The following is a 17,641-nucleotide window of genomic DNA, read 5'->3' as shown; positions in this document are numbered from 1 at the left end:
AGTCAAGTGTACAACAAATTACAAATGGTGTATACAGAAGCTTTAAGGTCACTGACAAATATCCCTCCCTCTTTGCCTACCCCTCATTGTGAAGTGAAATTATACCTGTGGCATGTTTTCTGCATTTCTCACTACAAAATTGCTTTGGCTGAAACCCAGGAGGGTATGAAGCGCAGTGAAGAAGCTAATCAAGCAGCAAGTGAACGGCAACAAAGCAAGAGAGACTTCAAGCAGCTGCCACTGCTGTGGATGACAAAAAAGAAGGAGAAGAGTCCACAGCTTGGAAACCAGTCTAGTGTAAGTTATCAGGAATAAGATGACATAAGAGGGAGGAGGGAACACAGAGAAATGAAAGCTGTGTTGTTTTTTTTCCTCCTCCAGTTTTCATGGTGACTGAACTCAAGTATGAAAACACACGTTCACCAAGCCTGCTGATAAAGGACATTCATAACTATTTTATTGACATTTTACCCACGTGTGAAAAAATGTACTTGCAATCTTGCAGCAGTATCCCTTTGCCTTGTCCCCCCTCAGTGAACTGCAGGAACATCCTTGCTATTGGCAGCAACAAGCTACACATGAGATAAGGATGTCTGCAGGTGAGTCTGCTTCTTTTTTATTTACCTCCCACAGGGGTAAATAATGATAGAAATGATATCTATAAGTAACAGCTCTCTTTAACAAACGAGTTACAAGGTGCTCCAACTGTTGTTTGCCTCAATAATAACTGAAATCTACTGCATTTTCAATATATTAATTCATTTTCTATACTGTTTATATATGGCTGTTGTCTGCTAAAATGACTTATTAGTGCCAACATGTTTTATTCAACATGGACACATTAACCAACAAGACAAAAAGGGCTATAAATGAGCCAATTAGCCTTATCTCTTGTCCCTGATCTGTGGCTATGCTTTAGCCAGATGTTAATAAGACAACCTAAAAGTTGAACCAAAATGATATCTTGTATAAGTCATGGTATACAACATAATTAATTGGCACATAATAAAAACAGTACACAAACAATACAACCAATCAAACAATGTCACAATACAATATAGAATAGTTAAATTAAAGGGCAAAATGTGTCCAAAATACCAACATTTGATGAAATCTACACTTGTATCATATCATGCAAAACAGCAATTATATTATTAAATTCATAAGCACTAACAGTACTTACAACACGCAAGCTAGCAACATGTATATTCATCACTATCTAACTGTCGAACTGCACTGGTTATAGTGTTATGAGTGTAAACCTTAAAAAGTTAAGTGGACTTTGACTGCACTTCATTTAAATGTATTTATTGCTAGTTTAATTCCTTTTTATTTGGGTTATGGGGTTTATCATTTCATTTCAGTTGCAGTTTTCTATGTTTTAGGCTAAATGTTTTTTTGTAACACTTAAGTTTCAGAGAGGAAACAGCGCTGTATAAACAAAGTTTGAACATTGAATAAATGAATTGGCTTGTCTTTATGGTTTGTTCCACTTATCTTTCTGTTCTGATAATGAAGTAGTTATGAGGTGTCTTTTAACAGCCCATATAATAAAGTCTTTTAGTATTTTCACTTCACACACTGTGCCTTTTTTCTTTTTCCACCACACTTCCTACTATTTACAACAGGGAGGCTATTTTACTGTTATGAGTTTATCTGCCTGTTTCACCTCAGCGCACCTGCTGGATGGTCAGAGCCAAGCTGTGCTACCTTCTGTGTTTTGTATACATCACTGTTGTCAGGGTCTGGTTCTCTTATTCACACATGTGCAGTTACACTTTCTGTTCACTAGGTGGAAGCAGTGTTCAGCTTTCACAGGGTTTGCAACATTTTCAGTCCTCTCACTCAGAATGTTAGTGCTTTCCTCTAAATTTTGGAGAAAACTAAATGGTCACCTTTCATCACATCTGTGCTGAGTTTTTGTCTTCAACAAATGTACACAGTAGAGTGAAGTGGAGTAAATGAAGTGTGTGTGTGTGTGTGTGTGTGTGTGTGTGTGTGTGTGTGTGTGTGTGTGTGTGTGTGTGTGTGTGGCGGGGTGGGGTTTCAGCTGTGTCTCAAGTCACTGTGTGTTTATTGGTGTCACAGGATCAGTTCATATTTATCATGCTGACACATTCATTTATACTCACGTCATCTTCACCTTGTCTTCCTCTCCTCCTCCATTTACATATTGGTTGCTATGGTTACCTCAGGTATAAAGAATACATGTTAGTGGCTATAAACTGGCATGTCTTATTATTTCATTAAAATCTGACTTACTTTTATGGTTATTTTTAAAACACTGCAGGACAGGGCATGGTTAGCTCTCATTGTGGCCCCCTAAACACACAATTTGCACCAAATTTGGCCTCACTATTAATTGATTCTAGCTGTAATTGATAGGTTCCGATATTTGTAATAATATTACACACAATTTACTGTAGCCTACACCATAGCTTGTATGCAAAGTTTGCTTTAACAGTAATGAAAAGCAGTTAGACTTTTTTTTTTTTGTTGAACAGTGTCAACATTAAAGCGTGGGCGCATACACACATAGTGTGTGCTGAGTCAACACTCTGGCAGGTTGAACAACTATGTTTAGCTGGAAACAGACATACCTGCACTTTACACGCACGAGAGACCAGCGTAGTGTGCACACTCATCACTAATACAGATTGATCAAAATTAGAAGGAAGTTCCCTTCATCCAGCCCTGTGCTGAAACAAGTCCAGACAATAAGTTACATAACCTTTAATCCCTTAAAGCAACAAATGGTTGTTAAATTAACTTAAGTATTGGTGCATGAGGTTGAAACCAAACTTTGTCTATATCTAAAAATGTTTGCTGACCTGGCGAAATGTCAAACAATACAACATATAATCGACATTAAAAATGAGACAGAGACTATGTTACATCATAAAACTAAATAGGATAGGAAATATTGACTAATGAAGTAATAATTGAAATATTTGCATCCTGTCTTTGTGTTTTCAGCACAATTATGAGGTTGGATGTTACATGAATAAATATTAAATGCAATAACTGGAAAAATAATTTAAAAAGGCAGTTATATTGGAATAGTTTTTGGTACCAGATGGAATGAACCATCTACTGATGACTTTACTCAGGACCCACTGAAACACTAAGACTCCCTTACTAGCATACTGGCATCACACTTCTCTTAAGTTTCAGTGTGCAATGACATAAAGAAAGGGAGAAAAAATAGAAATGTTGTGCTGCTGAACCTATTTAGTCAAATATGTGCAGCAGACTTTAGATTAACACTGTATGAAAAGTATTATTATTAGAGTAAAACTATTAGGAATTATATGCAGCTCTGTCTGCCTGTGGTATCACATCTGCAGCACTTTCTCTCTCCTATTTTCTACTGCTCATCAAAACAAACATCCAAACTATAAAAGGAAGCTGCACAGTAGCCTGCTGAGAGGTTTTAAGATTCCAGAGAAATGCCTCCTCTACCAAAGACAGGGGAGCTCTCAGTCCACATAATTGAACTTTATTAGTATTTAGGTTTATAATATCACAGTTGATTCTGTATAAATTGCAATATGTTGTCATAACAACAACAATAGCTTTTAGTGAATTAAATGAATGAATGATACAAAAATCAACCATTGAAAAATCAAATTGTCTGACAGATTTCTATCGTAATATCAGATGACATATACTAACAATAATGAAAAGAGGGAGTATAGTGATGGATGGACTAGTTTTATAACAATTTATCTGGGTGACATTCTGCACCGCTAGTTGATATAACATCAAGTAAAAAGGCTAGATAGGCTGAACATAAAAAACAGCGCACTATGAAAATCTTGTGCATGATTTAACCTGCCCTTTGGCGTTTGCAGTGAACACCCAGTGAAAGCATAAAGAATGGTGTAGTTAATCTTTACGCTGGACAGATTTAATGGAACGGTGTCAAGTGACAATAGCTGGAAAAGCCATCGGAGTGAACCTAATGCGATCAGAGCACCCCGTGTCTGTCTCCCATCTAGGAATTTACAGTAGGCTGTAGGGGGGAAAGCCCAGGTGAGCCTTTCTTAACCCATAGTGCGCACACACGCACGCACACACACTTCAGTCACCTGAAACATCGACTTGGCTTTACAGTAATAGGCTACATATTTTAAAATCAAGTATTTCAATCTGTAGAAGTTAAACGTGGTAACTTTCACTTTTACTGAACTCTTCATTGGTTGATATGTCTCTCTCTCCTTGTGGGCTGCAGGGATGGAAGTCAGGACTCGGTCTGCCAGGTGACCTTTCACTCGAGCAAAGGGCACCCGCAGTGTGCTCATGTGTGTGCGAGAGTGTGTGTTTTGTAACAGTACGCGTCCAGCACACAGGGAGTGCATTAATGCTGGTACTCCCCTGGCCATCTCTCTCTCTCTCTCTCTCTCTCTCTCTCTCTCTCTCTCTCTCTCTCTCTCTTTTTGACCGTAACTCTACACCCGTGCAACCCCCCCCCCCCCCTCCCACAACCCCCCCTTCCCCATCCTCCTCCTCCTCAGTCCCCAAACCCCCTACTGTTTTATCCTGTTTTATGGGACACACCTGATCCACTAGAAATGCATAATGGCGGCGGAAAGGCTGAAAAAAATCAACGTGTTCATCAATAAACTATGTTTGACCTCAAACGGCTCTGAAATTAAAAAGGAACTGGGAAAAAGGTGATACTACTGAGACAAAAAATAAAGTAAAAATAAAAATCTCAATGATATTACACATGCTGGTGTTTTGAAATGTTTTCTAAAGATTGCAAATAGTTTTTGCAATGGCGTCAGTTATCATCTTTTATTTGCATTATTCACAATATGATTAATGTTATTGATTAAGTATAGGCTAATCAAATCATTTAAAGGCATAATCTGCATTTGGATAGTATATGTTCATGTACAGTATATATAATCAGAGTTTTAAAGCTGATCACAATTGAGAATAGGCCCATTTAAATATTTACAAGCATTACTGTTATAAACAACAATTAACAGCATTAGAAAATAGCCATATTTTTTATTTTGTTACAGTGCTGGCTGAATTACTACTGCAAAAACCTGTCAATCAATTTTTGAGTAATAACAGGTTCCCATCCTGTGTTTTAAATGTTGGTAACTGTAGTGCTTGGTTTTATTCTTCTGTCTGTCTGAGTTTTCTTCATCGTTATTGGCCACATGCAAGATTTGTATTCATGCTGATTTATGTCAAGACACCTGCAAAGACTGGCCCTGTGCTGCCTGTCAGGCTAACTGTAACAGCCAAAAAACTGACTGTCAGATTTTTGAACCATTTTCAGTTATATTTGAATCCATGTCATATATTTCTGCAGCCCAAAACTACCTCAGCTCAGCAGGCATTTCCCATCATACTCCGAACACTTACATCATTCAAGCATCAGGATAAAGCTATCTTCAATTATTTTCATGAGCTGGGTAAGTCAGATAACAAAAAATATATATAACTTGATACCAACATGAATGTCTTTGTAATGGAGAAAAAAATCTAATCAAATATATAACAATTGAACTATACATGCATAAGGTTTAATACAAAAAAATGGTTATGTATTTTGGTGAAATTGTCCAAGATAGGAGGCTATTTTTGTGAATTTTGGTGGATGAAGCAAGACCTTTACTGTCCAGCTTCTCCTCCTCCTCCTGGCAATGTCATTGCAGCTCTTGCAAGCATTATGCAGTCATGGTTTTTACATTATTAAAGAGGAATTTCAGTTTTAAGACATGTTATTCCCATTCATTCAGGACAGTTTCATCTGTGTTGATGAATAGTCTGCTGTGACCTGTAACAAGACCTGAGGGAAGAGTGCGTCCTTCTTGCTAACTTTTAACTGAAGCTGATGTATAGTTTAGTTCAGATCCGGTAAACGTGAATATGATAAACACATCTGGATCAAATGGAGTAGTGACAGTCGGCTTTAAATGGACTCATTTATCTAAGAAAGAATTCAGACCTGACTACATGATTAAATTGTATTTTTTTAATGTAAATGCCCGTGGTTTCATTTAAACATGTAAATGTTTAAATTGAAACACCTTTTAGTGTTGCTGTGGAAACCTGAGGTGAAAAAAGAGCATTTACTGGTTGTGATGGTGCACTCGGTTAACATTTCTTTTCTCTTCTTTTGTCTGACTCAACCGGTTTCCTCTTTGCAGTTGCAATATAGTATATCAGTAATGTGAATCCCAGCTGTCTCACTCACTTGTTAGCAAAGCCACCAGACTCTCTAAGCAACAAGTGGAATGAACTGTTTATTTATTCAGAAATATTTGGTGAGTTCAGCACTACCATCCTAACACCCATTTAACCTATGGTTTTTTTGACAAGTGACTAGAACAAATTCCTATGAATCAAAATTATGGTGCAGATTTGACTGAAAAATTATTTGGGTCACCCTAACACCATTGAATGTCATTTTAAAACTGGTCCAATAGTTTAACAGACTGTCCATGACCCAGAGGATATGGGTTTAAGCCTCTCTGCTCTGCTGAAGGGTCCTTGAGCAAGACAGTGTGAATCTCCTCCAGTACTGAGGCTGCTGCTATAAACGTTTGACCTCTGACCTCCCTGAAGGGGGGTTAAGTGAAAAGAGAATTTCTCCACTGGGACCAATAATGTGCCACATTATAACTATCATCACTGAAGCTGACATTTCTGCAGAGGACTGCTACCATCACGTGACAAGATCAATTAATATTTGATATATTTGCACCATGCTGTTTGGTAAAATAATAACCTTATATCTCTTTGTGATGCTTTTTATGAATAAATAAAAGTGCTGACAATGCCCAAAACATTTTAGCTTTTGTTAGTCAGCAAAAATACCTCATAGACATACAAGGTTTTCACCCAGCAACAGTGATCCAGTATGTGATCTGTTGCTAACTTGTTATTGTGATGAACTCATATGACAGTGGTCTTTTCAGTATCAATATTTCAAGCAGTTTATCCACATGGAAGCAGAGCACATCATTATTATCACCTGTCTAAATCCTAGGTGATGCTAAATCTATAATAGGTTATCAATTAAAATCATAAATGATCACAGAAAACCTGCTGTCCACTGCCCTGTGATGTTTGAAGAACTGAGATTGTTTTTCATGTTAAATTGAGTCCTCCACTCGTTCAAAAATCCAGCATAATCGTCTCATTTATAAAGTTATTAAGTTTTGCCTTTTCGAATTGTTGCATTTTTTGTCATTCCTAAAAAACCCTGACAAAATAAACTGCACTCAAAAAATATAACATAATTAAACTCAATTTTGAAATCCCTGCACGTAGCAACACGTTTTATTTTAACCTATAAACCCCTTTTCTCTCTCTCTCTCTCTATTAATGAGCAAATGACACTCGCATCCACACCTGTCAACTCTTAATAATTGCGGGGGAAATTTTAAAATCATTAACAAGCATTTGAAAAAAAGTGAAATAACATGTTTTGGCCTATTTAAATTTGATCTAATTAACCGGACTTCGTTTATGTCTTTATTTACTGTTCTATCACTCAAATAATGACGTGAATTTAATTATACGATGTTAAAGCTTAGAGAATCAAAATACATGGAGCATACACATGAAAAACAGCTGCCGATCAACAAACTCAACAACTGATGAAATGAATTCAGTGTAAATCAGGAATAGCTGCAGCAGCCAGGCTGATTCAGCACTGAATGCTATTTAAAACCAAATCTCCGCAGGATTCAAAGTTTTTGAAGTGACACGGCAATTAAATAGAGACCAAGACTCGATTATTTATAGGGTGAAAAATATTCTGCTCGTGGACTATGTGAGTTATGTGAGATGGATTATATATCGTGGTGATGCGATTAAAATACAAAGTCTGCCAATTGGTTGACTCGGGCCTATCAGTCAGGGAACAAACACAGAATTGAACCCTTACAAGCCGTTTGCATCTATAAAAGTGCACGGATAAGATCTTTACGGGGCCAAGACTCAACATTCTCTCTTGATTGTTTCATGATTTTTGTCCAGAGGCAAAGTGGCATGAGCTGTTCTACACGATTATTTGCCCAAAGTTGTTGAACACTTCACGTTTAATCTCCGCAACATCCTCACGCCGTGGAGGAGTGACAGGCGATTATAGAGCCTGCAGATGAATTTGTGCGAGAAATCAAGACAAGTTCACACCTGTCTAACTGTTTATCCCGAGTCCTCTGCTGCTTTTGGAGGGGCCATTATTCCCATAAGCCTGCTTGGCAGAATCAAAATCAGCGTTTATAACCAGAGCGCCTTGTTAGGCCTTTTCTTCAATGCTGGCGGATTTTCCTAACATCCTCTGCCCAAAAAACGTTTAATAGCCTCCCCTCCCCTTCCTGGGCACACATGGCGCGCTCACAATGCCAGTTCAAGTTCACGTTTCAAACCTTATGGGAAACGAGAGAGCGAAAGTACCAGGAGGCGAAAATCACAGCTCTTTGTGGGGTTACAGAGTTGGTTTGGTGAGAGACCAACTATTCCGTGTTATGTCTCCTCACAAGCCGCTATTACAGGCTTGTTTTGAGTGGACCCATATGCACTGAAGTCCTCGTTAATTATAACTTGTGGTGTTTGAGCTGCATTTGTAATTGACCTTCATGCGCCAGAAGCTGTAACCAACAAGGTGCGACTGATCCCTCGCATTTACAGACAAGAGGGAGTCAGTCCACACTCTTTGTGTACACTTTTCATATTTGCACAACCATTAGAGCTGCCGGATAATTTATTACTGGACTTTTGCCTTTGTTTCACAAATAAAAAGAATAAAGCGCTCCAACCATGAACCTGACAGCCAAACTCACCTACTAAAATATGCAGAGTTTGTAGTGTGTGCTGACGTTAAGCTTTGACGCAATCATTACAATGGATATTGTGTAATTTTTCATATTTGCTATTTTTCCAAAACAATCTGGTCATACCACCAGCTGTGAGAAGAATGGACTAATGCTATAATAAACTGTGCAAAGATAAATATAGCTTCGAAATATGCTGTTATTGTTCTGATTTAAAAACATAAAAGTCCATAAAATATCATAAAATTCACAGAGCGCACAAACATGAACCTGCAGCCTAACAGAAGGGAAAGTACTGCAGCAACTAATCAAAGTATGAAAGCCAGAGAAGAAGTTTTTAGGTTTATTCGACGCAAGGGGGGCAGCAGACTAAGGGAGGTTGGGGGGCGGGAGGGGGGGGTTCTGGAGGTGTTGCACGGCTGAAGCTGTTCAAACAAAGTGTCTTCTTTCAACGCCAGTTTCCAGTTCTGTGTCTTTTTTCCTCCACCAAACACTACGGCACTTTTGTTCTCCTCAACCGAGCGCGGAAAGATAAGGTGTCATCACTTGAACATCAATGGAGAAATTTCGCCTCAGCTTTAATGGCCACATGCTCCGGTCTCTTGACTTGTGTTGTTTTTGCGAAGTAGATATTTTTCCTTTTGTGTCCCTCCTGTTGTCAGTTTGACATCGGGAAAGCTGACTTAGATGAACTTTGACCTTACGTCGCTCAACGTGATTAAGTAAACAAAATTTGACAACGTGTTTGACTGAATACGTGGTTTTTCCTATTTGACGCTGGCTACTTTAATAGACCAGTTTGCATTAATTTCTCACTTCTGAACTTCAATTATATTCCTTAAGTGAAATAACATCAGCTTATTATTGCCTTCCAAATTTCCAGACTTTTAGCCTGATGATTAAACTGAGAAAGTCACCGGTGTAAGCCAGGAACTAACTTGAGGGGAATGGAGGGAAACAGATAGTTTTCCCCCTTTAACGACTTCCCTTTGCAGCATTTATGATTAGATGGTAGATAATCCCGGGACATCGACCCGTGCACGCCGGCACACACATAAAGGACAATATCCCCTTTCTTGGAGCAGCCATTAAAGCTAAGAGCTCTTGATTTTAGGTAATGCTATCTGATTATACATTTCCCTAACGTTATTAAGGAACTGGTGGTTCAGCGCACATTCAAAAGGCCAGAGTAAATAGTGAAGTATGGATTTGAACCAGCTTTGCCTCAGCTGACCGTCTGCATAGAGTTATGGGCAATCTATGATCAATTTGCATTTGCGCACAAACTGTAATAATAAAAGACATTAAAACTTCTGAATTAAAATAGAAAAGAAATAATTAGAAAATGAACACTGCAGTTGCTCTGAAACATTTTTCTAGTGTAAGAATATTTTCTCAGTCGAGATCTATTTAAAAAGTCACCCAGTTTGAATGGTTTAAAAATAGAGAGTATGGTGACCCGCAGGAGACAAACTACCATATAAACAGACCGGTCTGCTGCAAGAATGTCAAGAATCATACAACGGGAAGAATCAAAGAAATCCTCCATTCTTAATCCATGTATTTCTTTTCTTTTATTGTAAAGGGTATATGAAACTATAGGTGAATCGGTTTTTTTATGTTTCATCATTTATCGCACAGTTTACATGCAGTCTCTTTCCAAATGAAAATGCAAATAATATAAGATATTTCATCTCATCACGGCTCTTATAAGACACTTGAGAATATTATACCCCATCATCCATAACCCACCCCACACCCTCCCACCAAAGAAAGAAAAAAAAAGAAAGAAAAAAAAATCTTATGGCTCTCTTAGAAAACCCTTTGTAAACAAAAACGCGATGGGGTACCTTTAACTCGGTGCCTAGAGTCTGTTAATATATCTAAACCCCTAAAATAACAACGGTAATAGTAACAAGAATTAAGACATTTTATTGTTATTGTTTTCAACAATATAACATGTTATTACATTCCGGTAAAATACTTTTTTTTTTTTTTTTTTTTTTTATACTTAAAACGACCTAGATCCGCCTCACCTGTTGTCCCTTTGTCCACTGCAAAAAGAGTCGTATAATGTCAAATCTATTCAGTTTTGAATGATAGTTTCCTAAAATGAATTAAAAAGAAAATATGCCAATGGAATGAGATTTTAAAAGCCAGTTTATGTATATTTCGTGATTTTATAAGTGCTCTGCCTTGATGTCTTGTTTCTAGAAAGTCCCCGAAACAAGCAGAAATTTCAATTTGGGGCTAACTGTATTGCGTCCACTGTCTGATTTTCCCCCAAACGACTTTTAAAGGTTTAATGAGGCAAAATGATTTGATATGGTGGCTGTTTTCGCAGTGGTCCAGTCTGTCTGCCTTGCACCTCGCCGCAAGTGCTCGAGCTCACGCCTCCATGTGAATTACTTTTCCAAAAAGACGGTGCTCTCTGTTCCCCTCCTGTGCCGTTTTTTTTTAAGAGCCAAGGTCCACCAGATTAGAAGACATAGGGTTCAGTATGGTGTCATGGTGCAATGAGTGGTGATGGTGCACCGAGTCTGGGCCGCTGGGTACAGGGATGGCGCTGGGTCCTGGCGGGGGCGCGAGGCCGTGCAGGGACTGTAAACCGGCGTTTGAGCCCAGGAGCAGAGCCGGGCTCTGAGACGTGTGATCCGGCGTCCCAGAAGGCGTTTTGTCGTCGTCCGAACTGCCCAATAGAGTTTTATTTCCATTCATGGAAGAAGTCAATGGGTTGTGACTATTGCTGTTTGAGTTCTCGTTGTTTTCTCTGAGAACAGAAAATAAAGTCACAACAATCAGACAAACTATTGCACCATTTCAGTACATCAGACACAATGTGAAAGAAATGATCAAGTTGTGACAAATATTTAAAACCAACTACGGTCACGAGTACACATGAAGTAAGGGAACAAATGTGCAAAACAAATAATAATATTTCAAAATGCCCACAATATGCTAAAAATCTAAATCCTTCTTATAAGAAGCACACACACATACGCACACACCGCCCACACTACTGTGTACTGTGATATTAATTGGGTTACGCCATATTTACAATCCATAATAAGCATCACAAACGCTTACTGTAATGATTTATTAATGCACCAATCAGCAATGCACTCATGCGCACGGGTGCTAAGATGCAAACAATTAGTAAGTCATTAAAATAATTAGAGGCCAGTTCACTAGTGCAGACAGTTAAATGGCTGTAGTGGTGAACAGTGACTGGAGACAATAAATCTATTTGACTACTGAACATGCGCTGAGTTTCTTAATAACAGGTCAATTCAAACCAGATAATATACGCCTATTAAAGCATGTGAGCTATCGGCCTTTGATTCGTTTGAATACATGACAGAGCTAATTATTGATTAACATGTGCATGTTGCGTATATCTCTAAGCAGTGGTGAGTAAGGCTTTTCTCAGTGGGAAGACATGATTTACGTGGAGCTTTCAGCCCGAATTAGTGGCCAGAGGGTGAAAGAAGACACCAACCCGGCGAACACCTGACTACAACACGTCTTCCAAACTTCTCTGCGTGCCTGCCTGCCTGCCTGCCTGCCTGTCTGTCTGTAATTTCCCAACTTTGAAATGTAGGCTACAAACGACTCCTAATGAAATTTCAACCAGGGCGATATGGAGGCTACACACGCCGCCACATCAATTACACCGCAAATCAACTTTTAAACATGTTCTGAGGTGTTTTCTCCACATACGTGCTTTTCACTCCAGGATCTGGAGGGTTAAAAAGTACTTTTTTGATCCTAATGTGAAAGTCAAATTTCATGTTATAGTAGGTGTGATTACTTAAACATAAAAGTAGAGTAAATGCAACTTTTATAACCTTGTAATTTACCTGACAACAAGCCTCTAATTTTGTGCCTTTCAACTTTTACGCAGGGCCTGCACAATTATCACAAACTTAAACAACAGTACGGGGATCTGAATTTACTAAGCATAAAAGTATATGAACGTTCTTGCATCTCATGCCATGTATCATCAAAAGATAGAGATAAGTAGAGAAAATGGTAGAAATTAATTAAGAATTGATGATATAATAATATTTGTTCAGTGGAATAAATTCTCAGATGTAGGTCAGCAAATTATCTTGCAACAGGCGCACAGAAGAAACTCTGGTAATGACTACACAGCATTTGTAGTTCAAATGTTATGTGTATAATAATAATAATAATAATAAAAGTGCAAGACTTGCCTAACCTGAGATCTGTGTTAAGTGCCTTTAATCTTTTCTCCTACCTTTCTTTTGCCTCCGCGGCTCGGTCTCGCTGCCGTCGGTTTTTGAACCAGTTGCTGACCTGCGTGGTGGTGAGTCCCGTGGCCTCGGCCAGCTCTCTTTTCTCCCGCGGGGATGGGTAAGGATTGTGGGTGTACCACTCCCGCAGGACGCTCCTGCTCTTCTCTTTGAAGCAGTAGCTTGTCTCTTCACCGTCCCAGATGGAGCGGGGCAGGGGGAACTTTCTTCGGACTCGGTACTTCCCCACGGCGCCGAGCGGGCGGCCTCTCAGCTTCTCCGCCTCTATGTAGTGCGCTTTGAGCCACAGCTGCTGCAGCTTCGGGTGGTTGTGCGGCGAAAACTGGTGGCTCTCCAGGATTTTGTAGAGCTCTCGGAAGTTCCCCCGGTGAAAGGCGACCACGGCTTTAGCTTTGAGGACGCTCTCATTTTTGTGGAGGTGTTCGCACGCCGGGAGCGACCAAAGGAAGCGCCCCAGCCGCTCGATGTTCCCCCCTTGTTGGAGGACTTCGCAGACACACGCCACTTGTTCCTGCGTAAAACCAAACGTCGGAAGCATGGACATGGCGACAACGTAAACCAATACAGATTATATTGTGCCTTACTTCCACGTCTCTCCTCTCAGTCTCACATGAAATCAAAACGCATTAAGTCCATAAACAACAAAAGGTCCCCAAAAGAGCAGCGTAAAAGTTAAAGCTGCCCAAAGTAAGGTAATATCCAACTGCGTATTGTGGAATAAACTCAAGTCCATTCAGCCATGCAAAACCCCAGGCGACAATTCCTCATAAAGTTGGTGAGAAAGAGAGAAAGTTGCTACTCCTTCCACCGTCCTCCTCCACCTTTTCTATGCCGTTTCAACATAACCTACTCCCGGAGACCGGGCTAGCTGGCTCGTTTTAATAATATTATTGTAAGCTGGCAAGACAAGCGATTATATGAACTCTGATTGGTCGGTTATCTGACCCGGGGATGGTGAGGATAAGACAATAGCCTTAGTCAAATTATTTGCCATGGTTACGCTGTCACTCAAAGTAACCTGATATGCTTTGAGGTGGCTCCCTAGCAAAGTCAATCCGATTGTTCCCTTCACGACCAGCCCGCCTACCAATAGAAATATTGCTCAGATTTTTTCTCCTAAAAGAGTTTTTTTCTTTCCCTTCACTTTGACAGACACCTCGGGCAGCCAAAGAGCGCAGAGCTGGGGGAGTGCGAGGGAGAGGAGAGGTGCGCTGATCCCGCAGCTGGAGGAAGGATGGCGCCAGAGCGCACAGAGCCGGCTGCAGTAGCTACAGTATGTCTTCATGCCTCTGGCAGCCCTCACAAATCAATCAAGATTTCTACAACGCCTGGAACTTTAAAGTTAGTTACGTTCATCAATTCATACAAGTGAAATGGCTGTCAACTGCCCACTACAAGTGATGTAGTGTTAAAAAGATACGTTTTCAGAAATACCTGACTACCTTACGGTGGTTCCTACAGGGAAAATAGTGATATAAATTGAGAAATAATAAGTAGAAAATGTATTTTCGGAGAGCATCGATATTTAAAGTTGTCTGATCTTCAACCAGTTGAGATTGATTTGATTTAAGTTTATTTGTTAAAGTTGTAAAATAAAATGTAAGAGTCATTTGTAAATGGGTATGTTGGTGAAGTGGGTTTACAGGTGATTTAAATAACGTTATATCAGCATATTAATGGAAACAGACTGTATGTGACAATATGTAATATAAATGCGTCATATGAGAGATGTTACAAATAATAACAAAAATAAGACTTCAAGGCCGGACTACAGTAAATTAAGTTAGTGAATCAAAATATATTTAATTGCGTATGTTTAGCAAGTAAATGTGAACTTTATAGCTATATTTCGATTATTTTTAAAAATCTAATCTGGTGGACAAAAAAAGAATATATTTTTCCTTTATGAGATTCACTTTTGGGCGTTGCTCTAATTCAGATATAAGATATGTATTACAGTTTTTAAGATAAGGTTATTTTTAAACGCATGGCAACAAAGATGATGAGAGCATGCTGGTATCCCTATGAAGAGTGAGGCAGTGACTGTAGGAGAGCACTGAATGGAGAACAATCTGAAGGTGTGCAGCCGATCCTAACGGTGAAATGAAGTGTGTGTGTCTGTGTCGGAGAACTTGTTGGACGGAGAGTAGAAGAGGAGAGAGTCTGTCGGGCAGAACAGCGGAGCAGAAAATCGGCATCAACCAGCTCACCGGTGAGACATAAAATTCCGTTTGTATTTAAGACATCTGGCTGTCACGGTTTAGTGCAAAAGTGGAGGAAGATTTAAGTCAGGGAGAGATTATCAGTATTACAAGCAGGATTAGAATATAAGATTTGAGGAAAAGCCCTAAGTAACTATTTCAATATGATAATTAAAGACTAAAAAACGATTTAGGAAAACAAAGAGGAGAGGCTGAAGGAGAGAGTGAGGGAATGGATTTTAAAGTTAAAGTCAAATGAATGAGGAGGTTTTATAATTCACTAGGGAGAAAGTGATGAGGAGCACTTGTTGAAATGATTAGTTTTTGACTGATGAAAGATGTCTAGACTGCAGCGATGAGTTTAATTTTTTTTTAAGTGTCAGAAACACCATGAGCACAAAAAACGGTAATTTGTTGCGATGTCAAACGCGTTGTCAGGTAACGATGACGTGTGTCACGCGGACGGGCATGTGTGTTATTTATTATGTGACTGCTGTTGAGCCAGAGATTGACCGGTTGGTTGATTTCTATCGCCTCACCATGGGACCTCTTCATTAGAGATACGATTGTCAGCTGCACCCACATTGTGTATCATATCACTCGCCACTGCTGCCTCAAACCACGCACGCACGCACACACACACGCACGCACACACACACACACACGCACACACACTACTCTGACAGACCTGTTTCATCAGCTTGCATAACTTAATATTACCCCTTGACCACAAAAAAGCTCCAACAGATCCCACTTCAGAAAGGAAACGCTGTCAAAATCAGGTGACTATTCTTTATGATCGAGAATCATATGTATTAATATTCTATTAATTATTTATAATAATCTTACTTATTATTATTACTGGTTAATATCTAACATATGCCTACTCCTTTTATATTTTCAAAAAACAAGTAGATAATAAACATCACCATAACATCTTAAGTCTCAGCAAGAAACTATAATCTTAGGGAATAAAAATAAAATGTAATAATCGGCTGATGTGAAAATCATTTAGCTTCAGATAAAGACTTTTCCTAATTTACGCGTTTACGTTTTGTTTGTTTTTGTTTGATTGTTTGTTTTTTATGATTACTTGCGGAATAAGAGGGAATCTCACCTCTGTGTCAAAATAAATCAATCAAAATTTAACCATTCTTTAGTTTGTGGTTGTGTGCATTATTTTATTGGCATCTTTGCAATATAATAATGCACACAATCACAATTTGAATTACTCTTTCAAAGCAGCAACAACAAACTGATTTACTTTATAGCTACAATATATTGCTCAGTATATATTTTTTAAGATGGGTTTTTGCAATTTTTATTATTATTATTTTTTTGCCTTCATACGACAGTGGAGAAACAGACAGGAAACTGAGGTAGGGACCTGACATGCAGCAATGGTCCGCAGGGGGAATCGAACCACCGATGTTTAGGTTATGTGACGTGTGCTGTAACCATACAGGTGCTTTGTATGCCTTTTAAAATGTTCTCTTATAGGCTTCTGTCAAAGATTGTTCCAGTATAGTAGACATATACTGAAGTTTGAGTATATTCATCAGCATTGTAACTTTTTTTTTTTTTTTGTAAGTGCAAGTTTTTGCAAAAAAAAAAAAAAAAAAAAAAAAAAAAAAAGAATTACAGTACTTTTATCAATACAATATGTAACTGTACACTCACGGAAACTACAATAATTACAGAATAATTACAGTGCAATGGTAAAAAAAATCATGAATAGTATTGTAGGTGATTGTGTGTGATGGGATAGATGATTTATGGATGCTACCTTATGGTAGGGTCTTGCCCGTACACTGTAAAATAAAAAAAATGGGCGTAGCCACCTTGATGTCACCCATTGGTGTGTGGACCCCCATTTTGAAGCCTCAAATATGGCATTTTGACTGTCCTCATCTTGGATTTTTGGAGCCAGAAGTGATGAGCACATGAATATACAAAGAGAACTGGATACAGTGTTGAAAGCAGAGCCTCCTTCATTTCTATGAAAGTTACTCAGTGTTTAATAAAGCCAAAAAGCCACTTCCTGAAAACTTACTACGCATGCTTTATGGGCCCAATGCATTCATGGAGCATGCTCAGTAGAGACTTCTACCTACCAAGACCAATAACTTCCAGTTTAGCCCTCTGGCAAACCTGAATTGGGATAAAACAATTATATCATGCAGCTTTTCTAGACTTTCAAAATGTGAAACAAATAATTTCACATGGGTTGGAATACTCAAAAAAAGAAAAAATCTGCTGTCTCTTCTACAATGTAAGTCTATGGGAAAAAGTATATTTTGGCCCAATAGCATCACATATAATTACATGATGTGGCTTCTATGTGAAAGCCTGGGGT

At 38.8% G+C, this 17,641-nt stretch overlaps 1 protein-coding gene across 1 annotated transcript; it reads right to left on the bottom strand.

The window, feature by feature from the left end:
• Window positions 1–10,723: 10,723 nt before the first annotated feature.
• Window positions 10,724–13,628, bottom strand: six2a (SIX homeobox 2a). Its single transcript, XM_053332747.1, has 2 exons — window positions 13,069–13,628; window positions 10,724–11,577 (listed from the first exon to the last, which is right to left on the bottom strand). Exons 1-2 carry the CDS (start codon window positions 13,626–13,628, stop codon window positions 11,265–11,267), a joined length of 873 nt encoding a protein of 290 aa, XP_053188722.1. The 3' UTR covers window positions 10,724–11,264.
• Between the last annotated feature and the right edge of the window lie 4,013 nt (window positions 13,629–17,641).

Source organism: Scomber japonicus, chromosome 14 (genome assembly GCF_027409825.1).
Source record: "Scomber japonicus isolate fScoJap1 chromosome 14, fScoJap1.pri, whole genome shotgun sequence".
NCBI classification, from domain to species: domain Eukaryota; kingdom Metazoa; phylum Chordata; class Actinopteri; order Scombriformes; family Scombridae; genus Scomber; species Scomber japonicus.
The sequence above is the reverse complement of the archived record's forward strand: the minus strand, read 5'-3'. Positions and strand labels throughout refer to the sequence as shown.

Bases quoted from the DNA above. Each gene is read 5' to 3' on its own strand.
- six2a (XM_053332747.1), bottom strand. From the start codon at position 13,628: ATGTCCATGCTTCCGACGTTTGGTTTTACGCAGGAACAAGTGGCGTGT. The intron at 11,578-13,068 runs GTAGGAGAAAAG...TTCTGTTCTCAG, and splicing joins GCCGCGGAGGCAAAAGAAAG to AGAAAACAACGAGAACTCAA.